The sequence below is a fragment of the Budorcas taxicolor genome, chromosome 22, assembly GCF_023091745.1.
Source record: "Budorcas taxicolor isolate Tak-1 chromosome 22, Takin1.1, whole genome shotgun sequence".
NCBI classification, from domain to species: domain Eukaryota; kingdom Metazoa; phylum Chordata; class Mammalia; order Artiodactyla; family Bovidae; genus Budorcas; species Budorcas taxicolor.
This window is the reverse complement of record NC_068931.1, coordinates 22,927,332-22,953,288: the sequence shown is the minus strand read 5'-3', so window position 1 is coordinate 22,953,288 and position 25,957 is coordinate 22,927,332. Positions and strand designations below refer to the sequence as shown.

Here is a 25,957-nt window from a genome sequence, read left to right as displayed (position 1 = left end):
AAGTTCTGGCTTTTTTATTTGAAATGGCCTGACTTTATTGTGTGAGTGATGGAACTGATGCACATTTCAAGCCTAATAAATGTAACAGCTCACAGCTGGAAGGGAGCATCTCTGAGATGGATTTCCATGCTCCATGAACTCAAAGGATACTGTTGGTCGCATGTAGTAAACTTCCTAAGCCCCAGAATCCCTTTCAGAAGCTTTTGGGAGCTTTTTTTAAAGGACAGTTTTTTAGTAGTTCTTTCTCTCAGTGCCTCATCATTTCCAGGTAGGCCCATTAAGTCTTTGAAGTCACTAAGGTGCTTTAAAATGTATTACTGCTCCGGTGCATTGAATGACAGTGAAATGACAGGGCTAGTCTGTGTCCCTGGAACATCGGGAAATGGCTTGAGTGCCCCTCAGCAAAAGCCTTTGTTCAAAAAGAACTGCTTGTTCCGTCCGGGACACTGAGCTCGCTGTTCATTACCCTCTGCCGCGTTCTCACGAGGGTCAGGGAGCCTTGTTTCCCTAAGTGCAGACACCAAAGCATGAATCGGGAACACTTGCTCCCAGTATTCACAGATTCACAGGGTGGACACAAAGACGCAACACGGGAGTGGCTTTTACATCCTCAAAAGTGTGGCCACCATGGTGTTCAGGTTATTAGGCTAAAAACACTTTGTTTGGTTCTTACTTTGCATCACTGACTCTCTAGCACTGTGTCTGTGTAGCAGGGCGTAATTTAGAGTATGGGTATCTTGAGTCAGAGAAGCACAGTGTGTGTGTGTGTGTGTGTGTGTGTGTGTGTGTGTGTGTGTGTGTGTGTGTGTGTTACTTGTTCCACTTACAAGTACTAAACTTAGGGGATTGTGATTCAAAAATTAGCTGTTTTCTGGTTCTCTGGACAGGTCTGTTTTCCACTTAATTGTATTGTATGTCACTTTGTCCTTTATATTATCATAAGAATAACATACTGTAATAAAAGGATGTGCTCTTTTAAATTGGGTTCATGCAATTCATTGTGGTACTGACTTGGGGATCATGAAGTTACCAGGAGCAGGCACCTCATTTTCACAGCCTTTGGTTAACTAGCTACTTTCATGTTTCAGAATATTCTATTATAAGCAGGGTAGTCTCCCATCCAGATGAGTTTTGATATATGATAGATTGTGTGTGTGGATGCTAAGACACTTCAGTCATGTCCGACGCCATGCAAACTCCTGGATTGTAGCCTGTCAGGCTCCTCTGTCCATGGGATTCTCCAGACAAGAACACTTGAGTGGGTTGCCACGCCCTCCTCCCGGGGATTTTCCCAACCCAGGGATCAAACCCACATCTCTCATGTCTCCTGCATTGGCAGGCGGGTTCTTTACCAGCAGTGCCACTGGGATAGATTGAAGGGGTTCCAATGACCAGTGATTCCTCTATTGAGATAGTCTTATGTATGATCTTATATTTTAATAATTGAAAATATGCTTTAATTAGTAAAATATTTACCTCTATTAAGTTTGACGATACTGATTAAGCAATCAGAGCTAATTCAGTGAATTAATATAGATGAGATCAGAGTGTAGCCTGGTTAATTCTAACCAGGAAGTCCCTGAGATTCAAAGAGTTTGCATCAGTGAATTCCACCACTAACCCTCTGGAGTGGACTATTCCTAGATGGAGGCTGATGCAGCAACTATATAAGCCATCTAGATGCATTCAAGAATTACCGAGGGCACATTACTAAAATTTCAGTTTGCATTTTATGATGGCATTTATTGAGCAAATGCTCAATAAATGTTAGTCCAAAAGGTGTGGCAATAGGATGAAGAGACTAAAAGCTTGAAATGAAAGTCAGTCAGATGAACCTAGGTTTAAGTTTCATGCTAAGCCATTTCAGTCCTGTCTGACTCTTCACGACCCTATGTACCCTAGCCCACCAGGCTTCTCTGGCCATTGGATTCTTCAGGCAGGAATACTGGAGTGGGTTGCCATTTTCTCCTCCAGGGTTTCCATTTCAGCTCTTCAAAATCTGTAAGACTCACTTTCTTCATCTGTAAAATGGAGGATTAAATAAGATTATGGCAATTAGGGATTAACACAGATGGGTCTCAATAAATGAATTAATGGTATTTTGGAGTTAGTGGAGTGTCAGGTGGAACAGGGAGAGAGTACAGCCCAGTGGCAGGTGTGTGGCCTCCAGAGACACCCCTCAGCACAGATCCTGGTTCAGATCCTCAGTCCAGATCACACCGCAGCTACCAGCAGTGTGACCTTCAGGAAGGTTTTTATTCTTCCTCAACTGTGTTAGGTCCTTAAGGCTGCTGTAATCAATTATCACAAATTTAGTGGCTTGATTAAAGCAACACAGATGTACTACCTTACAGTTCTAGAGGCCCAGGAGTCCAAAATGGGGCTGACTGTCTGAAATGAAGATATCAGCTGATTGCTTCCCATCTGGAAGTTCAAGGAGAGATCATCTCCTTGCCTTTTCCACCTTCTAGAAGCTGCCTCCATTCCTCAGTCTGTGGGCTTTTCCTCCATCTTCAAAGTGTCTCTCTTTTCCTTATAATAAGGACTCATGATTACCCTGAGCTCACCCAGATAATGCAAGATCATTTCCCCATCTCAAAATCCTTAACTCAACCAAATCTACAGAGTTCCTTTTGCCAAGTGTGGTGGTGGTGTTCAGTCACCAAGTTGTGTCCAACTCTGCAGTCCCATGAACTGCAGCACGCCAGTCTCCTCTGTCCTTTACTGTCTCCAGGAGTTTGCTCAAATTCGTTTCCATTGAGCCAGTGGTGCTATCTAACTATCTTATCTTCTGTCACCCCCTTCTCCTTTTGCCTTCAACCTTTCCCAGCAACAGGGTCTTTTCCAATGGGTTAGCTCTTCTCATAAGGTAGCCAAAGTAGTGGAGCTTCAGCTTCAGCGTCAGTCCTTCCAATGACTATTCAGGACTGATTTCCTTTAGGATTGAATGGTTTGATCTCCTTGCTGTCCAAGGAACTCTCAAGAGTCTTCTCCAACACCACAGTTTGAAAGCATGTAAGGTGACGTATTCACAAATCCTGGAGATTAGGACTTGGGCATCCTTGAGGGACTGTTATTCTATCTTCCTCATCCACCTTGCTTTTCCCATCTGTAAAACAGGGTAGTATAATATGACCTATCTCAGAGTTAGGAACAAAAAATAAGTCAGATAGTTCATGTAAAATGCTTAGTTCAGAGCCTCCCCACACTTAGTAACTACTTAACGAAGGCTATTTTTGTTATTATTATTAATGAATAAATCTCAGAGTCCCTTCCTGCTCCATAACCCAGCCATTCATGCCTTTGCTTCACCCAGATGATTCAGAGGTCCTGCCTGATTCCAGACAAAAGAAGAAGGCGCCTTTCCACCGGCTGCCTATTCCTCCCCACTTGGATTCTTGGCTACCACCAACTTAGAGCCATGGCTCTCTCAAGAAACAGAGATTTCTTCCAGACGTTCCTTACTTTCAAACAAAATTCTCTTCAATGGAAGGGGCATAACGGAGAGCCTTATAATTCAGAGAAACAGACCCAGAGGCAAAAAATGAGGGCTGCCTCTGTTTCTTCTCTTTCCATTCTGTATCCTGTTGTACCAGTCAAGTCTCGTCCCAGGGAAAGGACCCTGGTATTCAAAATGCCATTGTTTGCTCCTGGGGATCTTGCAGCCGTAACTTTTGGCTGCTCCTACACTCTGCCTGTTTCTTCTCCATGTGGCCTATTTAATGCTGGCCTGTGCCTTCATTAACCCCATATACCTGGCTGTGCTTTTATTGAATAACAATCATCAAAGTCCCTACAATGTTACTGCTGTCTTCTGAATTGTTCTGTATTATATCAGCCTGAGATAGTCTCCACTGAGAGAATTTGAGTGGGGAAAGGAAAAAATAGTACATTAATGTAATTAACTGACTAATGATGAGCCCAGAGTTAGCCTCTCCCCCACTTTTTACTGACCCATTAAACTAGAGTGAAAAGTTGTTTGAATGTGGGTTCCCTTAAAGTTCTTATTTTAAATGAAAACAAAATAATTCTTCCTGCCATCTAGAATACTTGAGATATGCCCTTTAAGAATACTTGTTCTGATCCAAGTAAGTTTTCAGGGATATCTAGAAGAATGAGTAGGGAGAAAAGGGTTTTGAAAAAATTCAGTAAACAGGGACTTCCCTGGTCAGGACTCTGTGCTCCATTGCAGGGGGCAGGAACTTAGATCTCACATGCTAAACAGTGCAGCCAAAAAAAAATTTTTTTAAGTTTGTAAACATTTCCTGTGGTCTGTGCATACCCTTCATGGACTGTGCTTGGAACCCTGTGTTCGTCTTATGTTTTGTTATTGGTTCTGAATCCATATGTATACAGCGATGGTCAGATTGACAATCTCCCACCTACCTCTTAGCCCTCTTCCACCATAGGCCCTCACATCTTCCTAATCTCAAAAGGAGGTTTTCTCATGTGACCTCTGAGGCGTATCATCCAAACCTGACCTCTCCAGAAAGCATCCAAGAGCCATGGTTCTTTCCTTTCCCCAGTAAATCCAAATGCCATCCCTTCACTGCTGTAATCTTAGTACACAGCCAGATATTAAGAAGAAAGCCACTCAATTAATTCCATTAATGTGAATTTTCTGATCCTCCAAGGAAATTTGCATTTTTAAGGCCTAACAACTAATGCTTTTCTTTCTTTTTTCCCCAAATTTATTGAGACATATTTGACAAATAAAATTATAATTTTATATGTAAAGTGTACAACGTGATGTTTCAATAGACACATACACTGTGAAATGATTCCCACAATCAAGTCAATTAACACATCCATCACTTCACATAGTTACTTTTTTATTTTGATGAGAGCACTTAACATCCACTCTCTTAGTAAATTTCATGTTTAAAATACAGTAGTATTAGCTACAGTCACCATGCTGTACATGAGACCCTTAGAACTTTTTGTGTAACTTTTTCTTTTCCCACTCTTCCTGCCTTTGTTTCTTGAGCTAAGAACTGTCTGCTTTGTTGGTTTGAGTCATATTCCCTATTGCACGTAGAAATGAAGAAAGTGAATAAAGGAGCAGAGTTAAAGAAAGGAAAAGAAAGGGCAAGAAGGGCGGTCTGGATCAGAGAAAAAAAAATCAAATGGAAAGAGGCGAGGTGGAAGAAAATGATGAGGGATGAAGAGGATATAGGCGTTTTACGATGTGCAGGTCTCTTTTCTTAGCAAAATTGTGGCATTGTTACAGCCCATTAACTTGATCCTGCCCAGCTCCCCTTGGCATCCACTCATGTATTTCTTCACTTCTGCTTTAGTCCATGTCAATGTGTGTATCTATGGGCAACATCCCAACACCACTGCCTGCAGGATAGAGTCGTTCCCATGAGTCTTATTTCATACGATTCCATTTTAGTTTTTCTTAAGAAGCCTAGTGGACTCTATAGTTAGACATGTCTGGTTTTAAGCCCTAAATTGATCACTTGGGCAATTACTTAATCTCTCTGAAGCTCGGTTTCCACATAAGTAAAATAGAAAGAGTAATACGCCATTGTTATGGTGTTCTTATAAGAACATAATGAGAAAATTCCTTCTTAGTGTTTGGTATCTTGTTCACTTTTTTGTAAAACAGTTATGTTTTAAATAGTATTGTGATTTTTATTATTGTTACTATATCTTCTCCCAGAAAAAGTCTGGTTTTCTTGTCCTCTTGCAGAAAACAATGAACTCCCTGCCTGTCCCCTTTCCACCTCTCCAAACCCAGCACTCCCCAACTCTAAAAAATAAGAAATGGAAAATTTAAAGCACGCATTCCTCCCTGGCTTATATCTGAATGCTCAGTGCTCTGCCCTTCACTTTTATTCTCATTCTCCTCAGGGAAATCTAACTCCTACAAATCCAGATAGCAATTAGCCCATGGTCAGTAGTAGCCTCAGTTTTGTTTTGCTTTCTCAGCACATTAGCCATGGACAAGAGAGGACCTGTTTCTTTCTCCTATTCTTTTTTGCTGCTGTTCAGTGGCTAAGTTGCATCTGACTCGCGATCCCATGGACTGTAGTCCACCAGGCTCCTCTGTCCACGAGATTTCTCCGGCAAGAATACTGGCATAGGTTGCCATTTCCTTCTCCAGAGGATCTTCCTGACCCAGGAATGGAACCAGCATCTCCTGCTTGGCAAGCAGATTCTTTACCACTGAGCCACCAGGGTAGGCCTTCGTACTCTTTTCAGGCTCTTCCAAAACAAAATCCTTTCAAGCACCAGGAGTCATGCCAGTAAAGTCCTAAAGAACGTTGCCTTTCCAGATGCAAGTTTCTGCCTGACACTCGCATACTGACTTTGTATATCTGGGCACCCTGGGTTCTACCACATGAGGAGCCCATCACTGTCTTCTCCACATCATGCCAGCGCTACCTCAACATCTTCCCTGTTTCCCTGGCGTTCAGAGGCCAGGTTGCTCTCTCCTCTGGGCAGCTGCTCTGCAGATGTATCCATTGACTGCTCCCTTTCACTAATAATTAGCGCTCCCTAAAAAATAAAGCTACCTTTGATTCTCACCAAACCATGGCTTTCTTCCCCAAAACCAGCCCATGCAAGGAACTGTAATTTCTTCATTTGTGTATCCAGAGACATAAGCATTTTGGTGGGGTGAGGATCCATACTTTTTATCAAATCATTGAAAGGGGCTAAACTTTAAAAGAAATTCTAGACTGGATAGTATTGCATTGCTTAATCAGCTAATACCTCTTAATTAAGAAGCTAAGTTGAATGCAATCACTTCAAAAAAGGTTTGAATTACATTTTTACATTTTATCAAATTATTTTACTTGCATAAGTGTGTATACATATACACATTTTTACATATCCCAGTAAAATAATATATATAGTATATACAATATATATGGGACTTCCCAGGTAACTCAGTGATAAAGATCTGCCTGCCAAACAGGACGCGAGTTTGATCCCTGGGTCAGGAAGATCTCCTGGAGAAGGAAATGGCAACCCCACTCCAGTATTCTTGCCTGGGAAATCCCATGGACAGAGGAGTCTGGCAGGCTATAGTCCATGGGGTTGCGAAAGAGTCAAACACAACTTAATGACTAAACAACAACATACAATATGTATACTAGTATGTATATAATACTATGTATATACTATACATATATAGTATACATGTATACTATATAAATATAGTATACCACTATAATGAGATAAGTGGGACTCAGAAATAAGTGGGGCCAAACTCAAAAATTTGGAGTTGTCTTATTGCAAGATTAGTGAAAAACTGTCTTATAATTATGGGGAGAGGGGAATTTTCATTCTTCATTTATTTAATTTCATTCAGTAAAAGGAAACAGACCTACATTCATGAGCAGGGACACCCTACACTGAATTGAGACAGCTCCAACTAATCAGAAGGCAGACCGTTTCCTAACACCTGCCCCTCAGAAGTGAAAGGCTTCACAGCCCCAGCAGAATGGCAGGGAAGACTCTGGTTCCAGCGTTCAGGTCAGCCATAGATCCCCCATAACCAAGTGGGCCTATCCAGTAAGTCCCCTACATACAAGTGAGTCCTGTTCTGAGAGCGCATTCATAAGTTCAATTTGTTCATAAATCCAACAAAGTTAGCCAACAATTGACTATACAGTACTGCAATGTAATAGGTTTATAATACTTTTCACACAACACATTAAAAATAAGCACAAAAAATAAAGAGAACACCTTTAATCTTACCGTTGAGTACTTGAAAAGTACAGTAGTACAGTGCAACAGCAGGCTACAGGGGCTGGCATCGAGTGAACAGGCTAGAAGAGTTACTGACTAGGGGAGGAGGGAGGGAGGTGGGAGATGGGAGAGCTGAAGGATCGTCAGCAACAGGAGATGGATGGCGAGCTGCAGCTTCACTCACACCCGGTGTTGACGGCACAGGTTCTGGCTCTTTGCTGGATGCAGCTCTATCTAACCCTCATGATAAAAATGACCCAGTGATGTCTGGGTCATAGCTCCTTTGTTCTCATCAGAGACGACACGGTAGCGCTGCACTGCATTCTGAGCGGCTGCTGGCTCCTGCGTGTACTGTTCTATGTCCAGGTCCTGTGCCTCAAAAGCCAACAGTGACTCCTCAGATAAAGAAAACCTCCTTGCCATTTCCTGCTCCACTTGTAGAGAATGCACACACGTGACAATGTACGCCAGACACGTGAGCTAACTTACGTGATTGGACATGCGAACGTACATTCGCATCTTTGAAAGTTCACAACTTGAAGGTTCATGAGGACTTCCTATACAAGTAACATTATTGCTTGTGAGAAATACAGATGCGCACACACACAACCCTTGTCCCAAAGGCACATCATATGAGATAAAACATTGTTCTCTAAAAACATCTTAGGTCCCAGTGCAGAGCTGAAGGCAGCAGTACAGATGACCCCCTGTACTTGTGGTTGTCTCCCCCAGAGACTCTTGAGGTCCCTTTGATGAACCTCTTAGGCAGGGCTTCCAAGTCCTTCAAAGACTTTCTAGTCCTTTTAACCTCACACAACAGAGTCCAAGTTTTTATCATCTTCCTTCCAAACGGCTCCTTTTTCCCCATACCAAACTGCTCCCAGCCCTGCTCTGCAATCTTTAAATCCTGACTAATAGGAGGAGGTGAGAATCATACCCCGTGCTCTTGAGCAGAAGGCCTAGCCTCATACCAAGCCAAATGGAGTCAAACAAAACCCAATGACCTTAAACATCTTGTACACTCTGACCCCAGAACAGCCTTCCTTCCTGACTTGAAAGTACCACTGATAGTAGTCCTCTCCAGATAAAAATTGTTTTCTCACTTTTTAATGACATTTTTTTGTTACTTAAAGTTTGCCTTATTATGTACCCATATCAGTATATCAGGGCTTCCCTGGTGGCTCAGACGATAAAGAATCTGCCTGCAATGCAGGAGACCTGGGTCCATCCCTGCATTGGGAAGATCCCCTGGAGAAGGGAACGGATACCCACTCCAATATTCTGGCCTGGAGAATTTCATGGACAGAGGAGCCTGGTGAGCTACAGTCCATGGGGGTCACAAAGAGTCGACTGAGCGACTTTCACCATCACCATCGTCATCAGTGTATGCATATTTACATTCTCTGAAGAATTAATTATCTTCTCCCTTGGCTCAAAGTACATTGTAAAGTGGATCTTACAAGCTAAAGAAACATATTATAAGGCAACACAGGAATTCCAGCCTAGGGACTTCCCTGGTTGTCCAGTGGTTAAGAATCTGCCTGCCAATGCAGGGGACATGGGTTCCACCCCTGGTTCGGAAGCTAGGATCCCACATGCCTCAGGGCAAGCCTGGTTCACCGCAATCACCGAGCCGGCTTTCCTAGAGCCTGTGCTGGGCAACAAGAAGCCACCACATCGAGAAGCTGTGCACTCGTGACTGGAGAGCAGCCCCCATTTGCTGCAACTAGAGAAAAGGCCGCGTGCAGCAACAAACACTCAGTGCAGCATCGAACACTCAGCACAGCCAAAAATAAACTTTTTTAAAAAGAATTCCAACCTGTTGTTATTGTTCAACAGTCAAACTCAACTAACACAGTATTTCTAGTATTAATCTGGCTACGTATCAGGGATGCCTGTGATGCACTGTTAAAGTGCAAGGATTCCACTTCAACCCCCGATTCAGTAGATCCAGGTAGTATGTGTATTTTTTTATGAAGTCTCCAGGCCAGGGTGATGTTCAGCCACTGCTGAGAACCACTATGGTGGGTACTTTGGAGGAAAGACCAGATCCCTGATAACAAATCCAGCGGGTCCTAGCCCTAAAATAGTAAGCTCATGTCCCTCATTCCCCAAAACAAAACTCAAGTTCCAAGATGATGTTCAAAGTAAAAGGCTGAGCCAGAAACCCATTATAGCCATTTATTTCAGTGACAGCATTTTCCTGCTTTCAGGAGCTCATCTAGATAAAGGTCTAGGAGGTAGAAGCAAAGGCAATTATACTTTGCCTCAGGAAAGAGCTCTGAATGCTGTTCTATCATATTGCCAGAGATCGGGACTAGAAAGTAAATCTGAGAAAATGCTATCAGAGGCCCCTTTTCATTAATAGAAATGGAAACAGGCATTTATATGCCACCAATAAAGAATCCACCTGCCAATGCAGGAGCCGCAGGTTCGATCCCTGGGTTGGGAAGATTCCCCTGGGGGAGGAACTGGCAGCCGGCTCCAGTGTTCTTGCCTGGGATAACTCTATGGACAGAGGAGCCTGGCAGGCCACAGTCCATGGGGGCACAAAGAGGTAGACACAGCTGAAGTGACTGAGCATGGACAGGCACACAGGAAATCAGTTGGGGAGGAAAGGAGCTTGGAAGGCCTGCATTGCAGTTATTAACTTTGGGCATCACCACAGTTGGTGACGGCTGGACCCCGCACGTTCCTGTCATCCACCTGGAGCAAAGGGAGGAAAGTGTAAAGCCTGGGAAGGGGCTATCACACTAACTGCTAAATCCTCATGTCTAGTGTTTGCTAAAGGGGAGCAGAAGCCAAGCAGAGCCAGACATTTCTAAAAACACTGTCAGCTTTGGTGAATTTAAAATGTGAGAGTGTGAATCAGGGTATGAGTTGCTGTGTTTGTATGTGTCTGGGTTTACATAAATCTGGACGCTGGGAACTGTTTTCATCTGAATGATCATTTCCAAGACAACAGTGATTTAAAATGGGGGGATTCCAGTAAGAAGTAACACCCACAGGGATTTCTTAGTGACGTTTGAGAGTTCTGTGAGTCCTTTCTCCCTAGTCTCCTTTTGGGCTGTTGATCACCAACTGCTTTTCAGTTTACCAATTTCAGAAAACCTTCATTTGTGTTGAACAGTGGCGGCAGGAATAAGATTGCTGGCTATTAGAATCCATACTAGCTGAAGAATCTCAAAATTAAAAGCAAAAAAAATAATGGATTCCATTTCCTGCTCTGTCAGAAAATACTTTATATTTGGGAGGGCCTGAGTCTCAAATTCTTCAGCTAGAATTTGAGAGTAATATTAATAATATCTCTTCAACTTCCTCACCAGGTTATAGGGAAAAGCATTTTATAATCATCAGAAAGTTATACAAGTGGAAGACACCATTAGTTTAAGCTTCTACATTTAAAATGTCTTATACATCATCCGTAATAGAAATGTCTGTTTATTACAGATGATGTTGGATTAAAGAGCTGTCATGAAGGATGTGATATTTCAGTGTGAACTTCTCACTAAGCCAAAATGAAATGCACTTTTCTTCCAACACTCTGCGCCTTACATTTGGATTTATTCTTTATTTCTTTCCGGTTCCCACACTGTTCTACTCTGTTATTTCATTTGCCTCCTATATAGGGGCTAAGAGGTGGAATCCTTCTTGTCCAGTTTTCAGCCTTTTTTAATGACTGTGCTGGAAGAAGGGTGACTTGATGACCTCACCTCCTACAAACCCATTATGGCCAGGAGATCAGCAGAGTGTTTTCTAATATAGGTGAAATTCCCTGGGAAAGCGAAAGTCGAGGTCCTCTCCTCTGCTGTTCTCCATGTGACCTGCCAGTCACCAAGTCCTACTGAATGTGGCCTAAATATCTCTCAAGTCACTCCTTTAGCCTAAGATATATGATTCTCACTCCTGAATCACAGAAGTACCCAGCTAACTACACTCTGCCCTTACTCTTGGGTTTCTACCCCTTACCCTCCTGCTCCCCAGTCTTTCCCTCACTCAACATACAATCTGGAGAAATCTTGCCAAAATCTGTTTAGATCAATTCCCTGCTTAAACCATGGATGGCACCCAGCCTTTTGGAAGAAAGCCATATACTATCTAGACTTGACAAATAAGGCTTTCTAGATGGGATGCCTACTTGCCTCTCACTTGCACTCAGCAATACTGAACTATTCCAGTTCCCAAATGCAACATATACCATGTTTCAAGCTCCACGCTTCTTTTTTTAGTGATTCTTTCTAACTATAATTGCCCTCCCTTCACTCTTTTCTATCTGGAAAATTCTATTTCTCTCTTAAAGCTCTGCCCCAGAGTCACCCTTTCTCTGATAACTCTTTAGAATCTTCCTAGATATAAACCACTATATCCAGCAGAACATACTTCATTATTGTATGTATTACACCAATTTATAATTACTTGTTAGAGACTTTGTTTCCCCTTCTAGAATGTGAGCTTCTTAATGGCAAGGGTTATGTCTTACTCATCTTCAGATCTCAAGAAGCTAGCAGTGCGTCTGATCAATTGCAGCTAAATTATAAATATTGCTTAAATAAATGAGTGGATGGAGTCTCAAACCTGAAAACAATGCACAGCCTATGTAATCTGTGGGACTGAGTGCTAGGAAAAGAAACATCTGATGGGGCTTATCCTTTATTTGTCATTGTTAGTTCTTTATGCTTTTGACATTGCTGCGATCTTCCGGTAAATTCCAAGATAAACATCTCGTCTACGTGAATGAGCAACAGAAACAGATCAAATCAGGCCTGTTGGTGAGCCGTGCACCTTGTGATATTAGTATTATCATAGACAGGTTATTTTCCCCTTCATCTCCTCCATATGACTTCAGGCAGTTGTTGTTGTACTTAACTTCACAAAAAGCCAAGCTTCTTGACAGTCTAAGAAGTGAAATTGTTCTCTGTAAAGTGCTTTCACCTTCCTCTACTGAAAGTTTTGCTCTTCTTTCTTTCTAAACTGATGAGAATATAGCCAGGCATTGTGTATTACAAGTTCCACTAATCAGAGTTAAGTTGGAAACTAAGCAGCCTGATTCAGGAACTCATTTTGTCCATGAGTCCTTCCATGGAATCAGTGTAAGGTGGAAACTGGCGTGCCCCCATTTTTACTATTTTCACTCTGATCAATGAGGAATAAATGAATATTCTCCATTTTATCTAGCAACACTGCTTCCCAAGAAACTGGGGGTAGAATGAGAGGTGTGCTATTTTCCCTTTTATATTTGTAATTATTTTCCAAGTTTTCCATTATTTCATACCACTGGGTTTTTCTTTCTTTTCCTCATAAGGTACACATTTTACTTAGAAGTGAGAATTAATACCTATTGTGTAACTAATGATGATTCTTTTATGATTTAATTAACCAAAATGGGGGTGAATAGACCAAAAGGTGACATCAGTGTAGTTTGCATATATTTCACCTTCTGCTTCATAATGCAAGATTTTGCTTTAAAATGCATGGTCTGTGGAGAAGGAAATGGCAACCCACTCCGGTATCCTTGCTTGGAGAATCCTGCAGACAGAGGACCCTGGCTGCTACAGTTCATGGGGTTCCAAAGAGTCAGATCCGACTTAGTGACTAAACAACAACATATAATAAGGTTAGTTTTTCATCACTGGGGCAGTGTTTCAACAATCGCTTATCCACTGTCCAAAAAAAAGGCGAAACTGGACCTTACAAAGAAATATGAGGCATTTGTATTTAGCAGCTCTGATTATGAAATATAGTAGACGTAAACACAGAAAGGAGAAAATACTTTACTGAGTAGGACATGGAGCCCTGGAAGACATGAAGACAGTAAGCCAGCCCATACAAAGATTTAAATCAACTTTGGCATGGCAGAAAGTGCCAGAAAGATGTAACAGACAACTGGCAGAAAATAACAATGCATAAGAGCAGTGCTATGACACAGGCAGTCGGGGAAATAGGTGATGCATGCCAACAGATGTGTCGTGTTCGAAGAACTTGAATAAAGAAAGCGTGTTAGGTTCTTAACCCCATTAATTAGAAAATTACAAATTTATTACCAATCTTGACTCTCAGATGGATTAAAATCTAACCTGGTTAATATGCCATACCTGTATCAGTGTGGAAAACAGGAGGCTGGTCATCATTACCCAAGTCGATGTGTCTCCTCTGGTTTGGGGTGGCAACGTGGCATGACCTGTCCACTTTATAAACGTGCATTCCTTTTGAAACAGTAATTCTAGATCTAGGAGTTTCATCCCACTGGAATAAATACATAAGTATAAATTGTTTTAAATGCCTGGTCTGAGATTATTTTTCAAATATAAAGTGGATTCACTCATTTCAAATAATTAATCTTTGAAACTAATACAATTGGAATTTCACTCTTCTACGAGTCAGTTTTTGAAAATATAATTGAAAGTCCACTTTGAGGAAAGAAAACTTATTCTTCCTTTCTCTCTCTTTCCTCTTGTTTAAATGTATTTTATTCATGTGTTCAATAAATACCAACTGGACATAGTTTTGTTGATTGGATTTAGCTAGACACTGTGACTGATTTAAATTTTCAGCCACTGCCCCTAGAAAGCTTACAGAGACACACACAAAGTTAACTAGAAAAAGAGATGTCACAGACAGTACCAAGTGAGTAATGCGGGCACCATTGCTGCAAGTTCACAGGCCAGTCTTTACTTCCCTGACATTTTCAATCAGAGTTTGCTAGCCTGCCATCCTTTGTGATTTATTTTTAATGATTCTTTTCATCTCAATCCAACATATAGACAGATACAGGAACATATCCTGTTTTATCCCCTATCTACTACTTCAACTCTACTTCTGAGCTCTTGAAATAAAAAATGAAAGCTATCCCCAGACTATTTTGTGAATGTCAGATTATTATCTTACCTGCCTCCTCTGGAGAAAAGGAGATGGGTTACATGAATCAGGAAGGACATGTTTTTCTCCAGGCCTCTGTATTTCAACCATACCTGCACATTCAAAATCTCATAAAAAGAAAATATTTGACTGTGTTCAGCACTGCATCATTGGACTTCCCAGGTGGCTCAGTGGTAAAGAATCCACCTGCCAATGCAGGAGACAAGGGTTTGATCCCTGGGCCGGGAAGATCCCCTAGAGAAGGAAATGGCAACCCACTCCAGTTCTTACCTGGGAAATTCCACAGACTGTAGCCTGGTGGGCTACAGTCCATGGAGCTGAAAAACAGCTGGACACAGCTTAGCAACTAAACAACACCACCACTGCATCATTACCAAGTTGAAGAAACTTCATTAATAATTCTGAAAATTACAAATTTATTACCAATCTTGACTCTCAGATGGATTAAAATCTAACCTGGCTAATATGCCATACCTGTATCAGTGTGGAAAACAGGAGGCTGGTCATCATTACCCATGTCGATTTGTCTCCTCTGGTTTGGGGTGGCAACGTGGCATGACCTTTCCAATTATTATTTCTGACCTTGGTTATATTATCACCCATTGTGAATGGGTATGCACTCATAACTCTGTAAAGTGAAAGTATTAGTTGCTTAGTTGTGTCTGACTCTTTGTGACTGCACGGACTGTAGCCCACCAGGCTCCTCTATTCATAGCATTCTCCAGGCAAGAATGTTGGAGTGGGTTGTCATTCCCTTCTCCAGGGGAACTTCCTGACCCAGAGTCTCCTCCATTGCAGGCAGATTCTTTACCATCTGAGCCACCAGGAAAGGTCCCTTAACTCTGTAAACCAAGGTTATTCCAAGCACTCCTTTTCCTTCCTGGCAATAGACAGATAATCCTTAACTCATAGAAGCAACTGGAGAGACTGTTTGACCAGTTTGTCTGACATTCCATTTTGTTTCACCACCAATGTTCTTCTTTTACTCTCCAGTGAGTCCCTTCGTACACAGCCCCTCATCTTTTGAGCTGTCTGCCCCATTCACAGTGGACTCTCCATATCTGTGGGGTCCACACTGAGGATTTAACCAACTCCCATCAAAGGCAGATCCAGAGGGCCAAATGTGCAACACTATTTTATGTAAGGGATTTGAGCATTCAAGGATTTTGGTATAGGGGAAGCAGGGGAGGGACTGGAACCAGTCCCCCTTGGCTACCACGGGAGGACTGTAGTTCCTTGAATTTAACCCCCAGGTAGTCAACCTCTCTTGCATTCACTATATTTTTTCCACTACCGTGGCTGTGATTACTTCACTGTGCTTTTATTGCTTTTATGCTTCCGTATCTCCCTACTGGAGTGTAAGCCCCTTGAGGGCAGGAGCTGTGACTTCATCACTGTTGTATACCCAGGGTTGAGAGTGAGACATAGCTGACTATGGGGGCTCAGAGGAAAGGCCCTAAACCCAGCCCATCATAGAGAGTTAGGAGAATTTCAGAGGAAAATATACCTAAACTGAGACCTGTAGGATGACTGAAACTTATCCATGTATAGAGTGAGCAAGTCCAGACAGAAATAATACTGATAGCTTGAGAAAAATTCACATTTGAGAAACAACAAGGTCCACTGAAAGACATGCAAGAAGATCAACTGTGCCTTCTTTTACCATGCCTGAATGCAAACATATACGCATATATCAGTGTATGTATATTTGTGTGTATGAGAGAGGAAACTTTAGTTTTTAAAGGTTTAATTAGCTATAGCAAAAAATAAACTCCATCAACATATAAAATGCTTACTATTTAGCCCAAAACTGTCTTCCATTAACTTTCCCATAATTTTCTTTTTCTTCAGTCAAATTTTAATTTTTTAATCCTTTTGTTTTAATTCTTCATTTTAGATGTTGGTGTTTTTATAGTATTTTTAAAATAATTCCATTACAGATAATGGTATGGTTAAGTAGAGAGAGGTGAGCCTAACCAGTACACAATGAAATTATTGTGTACTGAAAAACTGTTGCAGGTTCCAAACACTTCCATTAGAAATGAACATTTGGAAAATAACCTGCTTCTAAATTGAGGTTTTAGGTACAGCTGGGTCAAGTTGCAACAGAATGTAGTGGAAAGTAGACTGGTCTTGGAGTCAGAAATATCTGTGCCATTGACTTTACTAAGTCTACGAGAGTCTCGCTCTCGTCTTTTCTTGAATGGGATCTGTAACATCTGCTCTAAGATTCTTTGCAGGCATTCTGAAAGTTGATAGAGAAACTGTATGTGAAATGAATCATCTAACCGAATGGTGGCAGAGGGTTATATTCAGTCATAGTGCAAGGTGATCCTCTATTGTAGTTATTTGTGTGTTAGAAAATTAAACTTTTATACTTCCTCCAACAACTGCAACATTGTATATGGACAACATGTACAACCATTTAAGTAAATCAAAAGAAAGCTCTTCTTTTTAAATACACAGTTTTCAATAGTTTGTGTCTATGTTTGTAGCATGACTACAGCCTGTGTGTTTATATAGAAATGGCTGCTTGTTGCCTCATTAGCATGAGGCTAATACACATTGTAATTATTTTGTCTCATAGAATGATTGAAGATAGTGGGAAAAGAGGAAATACCATGGCAGAAAGAAGACAGCTCTTTGCAGAGATGAGTAAGTATGAAACTTTGAAGGAACACCCTACAATGTCCATTGAATACTCATGGAAAGACCTAGAAATAAAACTTAATCCATATGGCATTTGTTCTTTTCCTTAAAATCCTAAATTCTTTACAGAAAATGTATGTTTGGGCATTTTTTGCCTCCTCTTAGGTAAGAATTAAATTAGGCAATGAATCCTCATAATTTGTTATTAGGACTGTATATCTTATATGAAAAAAAAATTTGTGAACCTAAATATATATATACATACAGACACTTAATAAATACTATTTAGTGTTGGCATTAATACAATCAACTGCACTTCAAAGTCTGTTCATTTCCCACACTATCACAGGGGCTGGCACATTATAGGCACTAGATAAAATTGTTGAAATGAGTCAGTGAATGAATTACTTGCAAAATGATATCATATGCTCATATGGGAGAAAGAAGTCAGGCACGATTACCAGACAAAGCTAAAGCTATCATTTGAACTTCATGCCAAGGGGAGAAGCTGTCCTACAAACTAGTTTCTAAAAAGTGAAAAGGAAAACAAAGTTTAAAAGAGTTTGGAGGTGACCTGCTATACAAGGAAAACCAAACCACTGACTCCAGTGGAGAACTCACTAAAGGTTGTCGGTTTAAGTAAATACAAGGTTGCTGTGTAAGTAATTAGGTGGTGGTATCTCCTTCTAGACCATTTTTCTTATTCATAAGGAAGGAGAACTTGACATAAGTAGGGAGGAACACACATCTCAAATTAAATGTTATAAAGAAAAAAGTATAGTTCTCTTATTGCCTTTTTATCTCTCATTCTCTGCATAAGGAATGAGGAAGAACAGAACTGAGTCATAAGCGTTTTACTCCAAGAAGGCAAGAGACAAAATTAGGTTTCTCCTGGAGACTAGAACTGATTGGCAAGAATGAGGGTTGAGACAGATAAAGGAAAGCCCCAGATAATAAGATTCACATTTTTCTTTATCATTTCCCAATAATCTGGAGTCACCAAGACAGCGTACGAACTAACAGAGAGGAAAGAAAATTAAAATTGATGCGGGGAATCTCAATCGCTCTCCTTGCTTTTTCCACTGATAGAAACATGTCTGCAGTGCCCGTGAGAGTTTCAGTCATGACTTTCCAATTTCCTGGGCTGTGTAGCTTCACTTCTGGCCTGACCAGTCACCTGGAACTGTGACCTCTGTTGATACGAATCTAGCAGAGGAAGGAACCTAGTTGCTACCTGCCCATCTAAGCAAAATCCAGACCAGTACAGGTGTCTTCTTGTATCATAGCGTCTTAGACTGAAGAGGCAAGACCCATGTAGATCATAGCAAGTAGTAGTGTTGGTCGCTCAGTCATGTCTGACTCTTTGCAACCCCATGGGCTGTAGCTTGCTAGGCTCCTTCTGTCCATGGAATTCTTCAGGTGAGAATACTGGAGTGGGTTGCCATTCCCTTCTCCAGGGGATCTTCCCAACCCAGGAATAATACCCAGCTCTCCTGCATTGCAGGCAGATTCTTTACTGTCTGAGCCAATAGGGAATCCCTATGTGGATCATGGGCCAGTGTTTTATCAGAAAAAGAAAAAATATTAATATTTAACAAAGAAAAGCAATAAAGTCTTAGGAAAAATCTTTAAATTTATCATTGTTATATTAAAGACTATATCAGCCAACAGACTGTAAGAATTATGAAATTGTTCTTATGTCATGATTTTGAAAACATTTATCTGAATTTCAGTACATTATGCCAGCTCCTTCTGCACCTGGTCTGGTGCCTGGCACAGACAGACACATATGTCACAGATTTTTTTGAATTAAAGTTGTCCAACTCAAAGAAAGACTGACATAAGTTTTATATCCATACGAACAGAAAAGCTCTAAATTTTTCAAGCAAGAGAGACTTAGGAAAATTGCACGTTCATTTCCCAAACTGTAACTTAACCTTTCTTAGAAACTTGTCAGAAGGTCATGCAGTATATGAAATCATTTTGAGTTCTCCTGATTAGTGATCAAAATAGTTAAGCAAGCCACACAGATATGTATCTTTCTTCCTTTCTTCCTCTCTTCAAAAGCAGGTAAACACATCTGACTTGAACAATCCATTAGTGAGCATCATTTTCAGGTTAACACTAAATAGGACATACCTACAGTAAGTGGGATTCTGCCAGATTAAACAATTGACTGATTTCCAAGAGAGACACTGATTTTTTTTTTTTTGAGACATTGATTTTGATAGATTGTCAGACAAAAGAAAAAGGTAACCTCACTGAGAATGTGTTAAATATTTGAAAACTGTATGGGTTACCCCAACTCTATCAGTGGGATGCCAAAGAAAGACAAGGAAACTATTATCAGAGAAGATTGACATTGAAGCTTAGAAAGTAACTTCTTCCAGAATCTGTGATGTCTAGACAGAGAGCTTAAAAAAACGAAGGAATTTGTGAAATCTGGTCAGCTAAGTATGAGTTAGAAGTAGTTATTTTTTAAACATGGAAGGAAAGTGCTCAAGAGAGTCTTACTTTTGGAAATTACAAATGTCACAAATGTAAAAAAAAGGAGTTAAGAAGGCAGGAAAGACTTTTTTACGACTCTTGCCAGAGGGGAGAGAAGTGGACCTCAGCTCTAGCAGAACCAAAGACAGGAGGGTTTCTAAACTCGGGGTGAATAAGAGCAGACAGACTGGAAGATATCAAGGGTAAGTTGGTCAACAGTGACAGCGGTCATTGTCACGGTGAGCAAGTTAGGTGTCTACCCTCCCACAGAGACTAGGAGATCGTCAAGATTTCATTTCCACGGTGTGGCTTCCAGTCCTGAAGAAAGATGTGTGTGTGTGTATCCTGTCACCCAGTCCTCAGCCATGTCCTATTCCCTGAGACCCCATGGACTGCAGCCTGCCAAGGTCCACTGTCCATGGAATTTTCCAGCCAAGAATGCTGGAGTGGGTTGCCATTTCCTTCTCTATTGAAAAAGATATTTCTGGGCAAAACTGGCAAAAGCTTGGGAGGTTTACATCTTTCAAGGGACAGACAAAGAATTTACAAAGGAAAGTTTTCTAAAGTAAATGCTCTAAGAAAAGAGAGATCAAAGACCTAGAGAATAAAAGAACCTTATCTAAAGGTTAGTCAAGCAGAGGGGAACCTTACAAAAACCAAAGAACAGAGAACAGAGTAACAGTTGATCAGAAGGACAACTGATAAGAAATTTTGGCAAATTCAGGTGATTGTAGCACATACTTATATTAAACATCTATTCTGAGCTCATAGCCACAAGCGACAGAGGCAAAAAAAAAAATTAAAAGTAGTATGGACTCACAAATAAGCCAAAAAACAAAACAAAAAAATCTCTGTGGCCACATACTTTGAGTAGAGAAATTTTAGGCAAGTTGCCCTAAACTAAAATTTCCCCTCAGCATAATGCCCTAATCATCTGTTTACTTGGTACCTTAGATTAAAGTTTAAAATGCTCCAGTTAAATGTAAATGTCGTTTTCACCTTGACCTTTTCCACCATCAAATAAGTTTATCAGCTCAAATAAATTTAACAGACTGGCTTTTAGCAGAGTAAATTGTTTGCACTTGGAATCAAACTCCCTTTCTTCTCTTTTTCTGCTGAGGGCACATTTACTCTGCTTTGTGTGACACTTACTAGTGAACATGTCTGTGTCACTCACTCACAGAAACCTCTCCTTCGGGACAGAACCTGGACCTTTGTCGCCAAACCCATTCACCTTAGATGCGGAATCAATGTTGGTTTGAAAGCCTCGGGGCACAGGATAGGTAGGTTTTAATGAGAGGGAAATGGTCAAGAAACACTCATTCAGAAAGTGGAAGGCAGCCTAATCTGATGAGGAAAGTTCTGGGACGAAAGCAGAGTGATAACTGCTGGGCTCTGAGTGAAAGAGGGACCAGAAACCAAAGGAAGGCAAATGGAGGTGCTCAGCAAGCACTGAGGAGTGCTTCAAAGACAGAGGCCCCTTCGGGACACTGACAGCAGTCAGCGTGTGCATAGCTGGAATGCTGCCTAGCGCGTGATTTTGCAATGCACACTCCGAGTTTTAGGGAAAACAACTTCAAAAATTCAGGAAAATGGTGTGAATGATCCCACTCCCATAGGCCATGATATCCATAGGCCATGGATGCAGGGACCATTTTCACTTGCATCTTCATTTCTCTTGCTCTTCAGCATCATTCGGATGTCACTTCCATAGATCACCATCCTGGAAGTGCCCCCTTATGTCACCTCCGTAGCCTGGTCTCCTGATTCTTCTGATCTGTTTCTCTTTTTCTGTCTCTTAGTAGCCTCCAGGCTCTCTGAAGCTCAGATTTTAACCAAAGTTTTGCTCTTGGCCAATTCTTTCCCTGTACAGTGTGACTTTCCCCCAAGGTTTCACCATTATTGTTATGGTTCTCAAGTGTTTGAGAAATGCTTCAAAACGACTTGCCACGTCTCAGAAACCAGCTTACCCAGAATAGTCAGTATGTAAGTCAGTGTCAGCTTCCCTGGTGGCTCAGTGGTAAAGAATCTACCTGCCAAGGCAGGAGACTCAGGTTCAACCCCTAGGTCAGGAAGATCCCCTGGAGAAGGAAATGGCACCCCACTCCAGTATTCTTGCCTGGGAAATCCCATGGACAGAGGACCATGCCAGGCTAAGGTTCACGGGGTCACAAATGGTCGGACATGACTTAGCAACTAAACAACAATAAGGTCAATGTCCCTTCCAGACTTGGCTCCTCACTGTCAAAGCTTCTGCTGATGAATCACCTTGAGGTGGGCCTACTGTTAGCTCCACTAACTCCTCATCATAACAAAGCCAACCAGTGTCCCACCATGGGTGTCAGGGTATTCCCAAAGCCACGCAGGCTTTGAATGATTACCGAGGGTGCTGTTAGAAGCAGGGAGGAAATTTCTAGCCCCAAACCTGGGCCCCATTTTGTCATTTAGAACCTGGAATAGCCTTACTTGTGCGCACAGTCTCCTCTTGGAAAAATATTTCAAGTCTTGGCAATTAAGGCATATTGATACATTTTTATGTTTATCAATAAATCTTGGAATATAGACCATATTAAGGAACTCCATATCTGTGTATCCAGCTTCCCCTGGGTATGTCCACTTGGACATCCCACAAGAACTCAAACTCTATAAAGGAAATCAGTGCTGAATGTTCATTGGAAGAAGAAAGGGACAGAGGGGAGGAGTGAGGAAAGGAAAGGACAGAGGGAGGAAGGGAGGACAAAACATCTTGAAGAGCTAAAGAAAGGAAAAAACAGGATTTGCAGAAGGGAAAAGTGTAATCAATCATAGTTTTTTAACTGCCCCTTTGTTTTCCTCTTTATTATTTTCTTCCAACTATGACCTGAGTGTAAAAGGTTTGAGGAGCTATTTTAAGAGCATGAGATTGCCTTAAATTATTTAGCTTTAATTTTTTTTCTTATGAAAAGTTTTGAATATATGCAGTTCAGTTCAGTCGCTCAATCATGTCCGACTCTTTGTGACCCCATGGACCACAGCATGCCAGGCCTCCCTGTCCATCACCAACTCCTGGAGCCTACTCAAACTCATGTCCATAGAGTAGGAGATGCCATCCAACCATCTCATCCTCTATCGTCCCCTTCTCCTCCTGCCTTCAATCTTTCCCAGCATCGGGGTCTTTTCAAATGAGTCAGTTCTTCCTTTCAGGTGCCCAAAGTATTGGAATTTCAGCTTCAGCATCAGTCCTTCCAATGAACATTCAGCACTGATTTCCTTTAGGATGGACTGGTTTGATCTCCTTGCAGTCCAAGGGACTCTTAAGAATCTTCTCCAGCACCACAGTTCAAAAATATCAACTCTTCGGTGCTCAGCCTTATTTATAGTCCAACTCTCGCATTCATACATGTCTATTGGAAAAACCATAGCTTTGACTAGATGGACCTTTGTTGGCAAAGTAATGTCTCTGATTTTGAATATACTATGTTGGTCATAGCTTTTCTTCCAAGAAGCAAACGTCTTTTAATTTCATGGCTGCAGTCACCATGTGCAGTGATTTTGGAGCTCAACAAAATAAAGTCTCTCACCGTTTCCATTGTTTCCCATCTATTTGCCATGAAGTGATGGGACCAGATGCCATGATCTTAGTTTTCTAAATGTTAAGTTTTAAGCTAGCTTTTTCACTCTCCTCTTCCACTTTCATCAAGAGGTAGTTCTTCTTCGCTTTCTGCCATAAGGGTGGTGTCATCTGCGTATCTGAGGTTATTGGTATTTCTCCTAGCATTCTTGATTCCAGCTTGTGTTTCATCCAGCATGGCATTTGGCATGCTGTACTCTGCATATAAGTTAAATAATCAGGGTGACAATATCCAGCCTTTCCCAATTTGGAACCAGTCAGTTTTCCCATGTACAGTTCTAACTATTGCTTCTTGACCTGCATACAGATTTCTCAGGAGGCGGGTAAGATGGTCTGGTATTCCCATCTCTTGAAGAGTTTTCCACAGTTTATTGTGATCCACACAGTAGGCTTTGGCATAGTCAATAAAGCCGAAGTTTTTCTGGAATTATCTTGCTTTTTCTATGATCCAACAGATGTTGGCAATTTGATCTCTGGTTCCTCTGGCTTTTCTAAAACCAGCTTGAACATCTGGAAGTTCATGGTTCATGTACTATTGAAGCCTGGCTTGGAGGATTTTGAGCATTACTTTGCTAGCGTGTGAGATGAATGCAGTTGTGCGGTAGTTTGAGCATTCTTTGGCATTGCCTTTCTTTGGGATTAGAATGAAAACTGACTTTTCCAGTCCTGTAGCCACTGCTGAGTTTTCCAAATTTGCTGGTATATTGAGTGCAGCACTTTCACAGCATCATCTTTTAGGATTTGAAATAGCTCTACTGGAATGCCATCACCTCCACTACTGTTGTTCGTAGTGATGCTTCCTAAGGCCCACTTGACTTTGCATTCCAGGATGTCTGGCTGTAGGTGAGTGATCACACCATCATGGTTATCTGGGTCATGAAGATCGTTTTTGTATAGCTCTCCCATGTATTCTTGCCGCCTCTTCTTAATATCTTCTGCTTCTATTAGGTCCATATACAGAAGTAGAGAAAATAGTATTCATCTCTACATTAATTATTTACTGCTTAGCCCCCACCATATAATTATGAAGCAAATCTAAGATATTATTTAGATGAATCAGATCTCCATGGTTTAAAGAATTGGATACATCTATATATAAGGCTGAGTCCCTTTGCTGTTCACCTAAAACTATCATAGCATTGTTAATCAGCTGTGAAAGTGAAAGTCTTAGTCACTCAGTCATATCTGACTCTTTGCGACTCCATGGACTGTAGCCCGCGAGGCTCCTCTGTGTATGGAATTCTTCAGGCAAGAATACTGGAGAGTGTTGCCATTCCATTCTCCAGGGGATCTTCCCAACCCTGAGATGGAACCTGGGTCTCCTGCTTTGCAGGCAGATTCTTTACCATCTGAGCCACCAGGAAATATCTTAATACAAAATAAAAAGTTTTTTAAAACAGAATCATATCCCCATGATATAACAATAATGGGGGAAAGCACTATTATTTAATAAAGAGGCAAAAATATAGAGAGGGCTTTCCTTCTGGATCAACTGGTAAAGAATCTGCCTGCAGTGCAGGAGATCTGGGTTTGATCCCTGGGTTGGATGATCCCCTGGAGAAGGGAAAAGCTACCCACTCCAGTATTCTGGTCTAGAGAATTCCATGGACTGTATAGTCCATGAGGTTGCAAAGAGTTGGACAAGACTGAGCAGCTTTCACTTTCACTTTTTCAAAAATATAGAGAAGTGCAATACTTGTTTTTTTATTACAAAGGAAGAATTAGATTCTTGAGAGTATACAGTGATTTTGATGTAGGTTTCAAGATAAAATGGGTTGTTGTTTTTTTTTCCCTCAGATTATGGACAAAATATAGTGATGATCCTAGATGTTTCAACATGCTAAGAATAAGGGTTACTCTGTTGATTTCATTTCCTTATTCATTTATTCAAATTCCATCCATTGTATAAACGAATTAAGTCAGCTTATTTCCCTTTTGAATAAGGTTACTAAACTGCTTGCTCAGGGAAATACCATAAGATAAAAATGAACCTTAATTTCAGCAAATACTGAAGAAAGTCTCAGGTTGTACGTGCGTTGGGGACGTGTGAGCTTGATCACTGTGCAATTACGTAGATGCGTAGGTGGAGTTGTGACCATGTCTGGAGGAATAAGTAATGGATCCATCAACTTGGAGGACAGCCTCCAATTATATTCTGGAAGATTGTGTGGCCCTGGACAGCTGTTTGTTTTTAGACAATGGCTTGGACACAGAAGACACGTGACTACTCCTAAGGTAGGCTAAGAGTTTATAGACTTTGAAGGAAAGACCACACGTGTCAAAGTGAATTAAGTTCATGGCTTATTGGGCCAGCGACCAAGAAATTTCTTTTAAACAAGGTGGGTAAATGGAGCAAGAACCTGTCCAGTCTGTCTCAGCTTTTTTGAGTCCCAGAATCCTTGATGGATCCCGTGGTTGCCACTTACATGATCCCTGTGAGGCAATGGGCTGCTACATCTGAAAAACTTAACTTCATTGCTCATCACATCCCTTTTAATATTCAAGGCTTACATCCTCACCCAGAAAGAAGCTTTACAAACTGAAATCATCGACAGACTTCCAGACCCCTACCTGAGGTATGAACTAAGCAGAGGGTCAGCTGAGTCCGCATGGTAATGGGCAAAGGAGTCAGTG

The 25,957-nt window shown here is 41.2% G+C and overlaps 1 protein-coding gene across 5 annotated transcripts in view; it reads left to right on the top strand.

The window, feature by feature from the left end:
- The window catches only part of DTNA (dystrobrevin alpha), a 311,634-nt gene that overhangs the window by 144,102 nt on the left and 141,575 nt on the right, over nucleotides 1-25,957 (top strand). For all 5 annotated transcript variants that reach the window (XM_052660451.1, XM_052660449.1, XM_052660448.1 and 2 more), the window contains exon 3: nucleotides 17,165-17,232. In XM_052660451.1, coding sequence (XP_052516411.1) covers nucleotides 17,166-17,232 — 67 coding nt within the window. In that variant the 5' untranslated portion in view covers nucleotide 17,165. The remainder of the gene's footprint in view (nucleotides 1-17,164; nucleotides 17,233-25,957) is intronic.